The 2308-nt window shown below is 42.3% G+C and overlaps 1 protein-coding gene across 1 annotated transcript; it reads left to right on the top strand.

Moving 5' to 3' along the window:
• On the top strand, positions 1–602 carry LOC126665745 (histone H4). The gene has a single exon (XM_050358637.2). The coding sequence runs from the start codon at positions 64–66 to the stop codon at positions 373–375; it is 312 nt and encodes a 103-aa protein (XP_050214594.1). The 5' UTR covers positions 1–63; the 3' UTR covers positions 376–602.
• Positions 603–2308: the final 1706 nt, after the last annotated feature.

Below are 2308 nucleotides of genomic sequence, written 5' to 3'. Positions count from 1 at the left end.
AAATCCACAATTCAAATCAAACAAATTCAATTGTCTCAAAAATCCAATCGATTAGGTCCAAAAATGTCAGGACGAGGAAAAGGAGGTAAGGGATTAGGAAAGGGCGGAGCAAAGCGGCACAGGAAGGTCTTAAGAGACAACATCCAAGGAATTACAAAGCCGGCGATCCGGCGTTTGGCTCGGAGAGGCGGAGTTAAGCGGATCAGCGGGCTGATCTACGAGGAGACACGTGGAGTTCTCAAGATCTTCTTGGAGAATGTGATTAGAGACGCTGTGACTTACACTGAGCACGCGAGGAGGAAGACTGTTACTGCAATGGATGTTGTTTATGCTTTGAAGAGACAGGGACGAACTCTCTATGGATTCGGCGGTTGAGCGGCGGTGGTTGTGACGGTGATGGTGGTGGTCGGAGAAGTCTTGCTGTCAAGAAAAGTGAAATGGGCGACGGTGGTTGTGTTCTTTTAGAGTTAGAGTTAGTTGATTTGTGTTCAATTGAAATGCTGTGTAATTAAGAAAGTTAGAGAGTAGTTCTTATTAATGTAATGTGTAATTCTGGCTTTGAATTGCAAATTTGATCTAATTCGGTTTGTTTCTTCTTCCAATTATTCCATATGTTTTCTGATTTTTAAACTATTTTGAGCTCAATGTGCATTAGTATATCTGAAAATGTGGGTGTCGATGAAAAAATCTGTTCAATTGATTTACATAACAAACATAATTTAGAGTGTTTTAAGAACTGAATTGAGCTGACCGATTTTTTTTGTATTTTATTTTATTCTTATACAATTATACGGGTCCGCCTCAAATCAAAACTCTTTTTTTTAAAAGAAATTTGGATCTTAGATACTAGGCAGGGCGGACGAGACCGTCTATGAGTGGCTCCGCCACTGGTTTGTATGTATTTTTTGGGTTATATTTGTCATTGTAGTTACTGTTTTCCAGATATACATCACCTGAAATTGCAGAGGTTTTTAGTTTAAAATCATGTACTGTTTCTCAACTAAGTTTATGTGCAATTCTAAAGAGGAAGGTGGTACGAGCTTCAGAGATTTAGAGCACTTCAATCTCGCTTTGCTAGTAAAGGAAGGTTGGCGGATTCTCTTATCACAAGAGTTACGAAAGGCAAATATTTTCCATGTCTCTTTTTTAGAAGCAGCCCCTCATTCCAACGCGTTGTGGGCATGGCAGAGTATTCTGAAGGGTAGAAATGTTCTTGATATGGGTGTTCAGATGGCAGGTCAGAAATGGGACTAGTATCCGGGTGAGACAGGACCCCTGGTTACCTACGAGGCAAGCGGTAGGAGCAGCTCCGTCAACAGTAGTTCCAAGCAATATCACTATGGTCTTAGACCTAATCCTCTAGGACTCAATAAGTTGGGACCACCATCTGATTCAGGACATCTTCTCTCAAGAGGAAGCCGCGGCCATTTTCAGATTACCTATTAGTAATGTGGGACTGGAGTGAGCTGGAAATTATTGTGGAAATTGCAGGTCACCCCAAACTTGCACACTTTCATTTGGAAAACACTTAATAAAGGCTTGGCGTCAAATGGAAATATCTACAGAAGGATGTCAGTGAAAGAGAGTTTGTGTCCTAGCTGCAATACGGAGGAAACGTTGGTGCACCTTTTTTTTCCAATGGCCCTTTGCTGAAGCTGTTTGGTTGGGGTCATCTCGTCAGATTATGGATGTTCTGGTGGAGCAAAGCGATCTGAAAGGTATTTGGTTGAGCTTAGAAAATAGACATCCTAGTCTCAGAGACAAAATCAAGCTCTTATCCGAGGTGGTGTGATGGATGTGGGCTTTATGGCAAGCGAGAAATGCATTGATTTTTCGAGATGAGAACTGTGATCACCATGAAGTCATTTCAACGGCTGCTAGGCTCCAAGCAGAGTTTACACGTTTTGGTACCAATGTCCAGCCTCCTCCGAACCAGCCTGACGTTCCAGGTTCAGGGGAGGGCTACAGATAGATGGAATCCCCCGCCATCAAACGTATACAAAATCAACTTTGATGGAGCTTTTCAGGCAAGCGCTTCTACTGGGTTGGGGCCTGTGTAGTTCGAGACCATATGGGTAAAGTGGTTAGTTCATCTACAAACAGGTACCTGCACATTGATTCTCCAGCTTTGGTGGAAGCTATGGCACTTAGAGATGCAATAAAGCTGGCTATTCGACTCCAGCTTCCGGAGGTTTTGTTCGAAGGAGATGTGAAGGTGATCATAGAGGCATTTTCAAACAACTCCAGTATTGAGTTTAATTGTGACATTATTGTCCAAGACTGTAAAATTCTGTCGGAAAATAGTATG

This window comes from Mercurialis annua, linkage group LG1-X (assembly GCF_937616625.2).
Source record: "Mercurialis annua linkage group LG1-X, ddMerAnnu1.2, whole genome shotgun sequence".
Classification (NCBI taxonomy): Eukaryota; Viridiplantae; Streptophyta; class Magnoliopsida; order Malpighiales; family Euphorbiaceae; genus Mercurialis; species Mercurialis annua.
Note: the sequence above shows the minus strand (reverse complement) of the source record. Positions and strands in the feature narration are given on the sequence as shown.

What these genes read in the sequence shown, in the direction of transcription:
- LOC126665745 (XM_050358637.2), top strand. Translation starts at nt 64, where the DNA reads ATGTCAGGACGAGGAAAAGGAGGTAAGGGATTAGGAAAGGGCGGAGCA.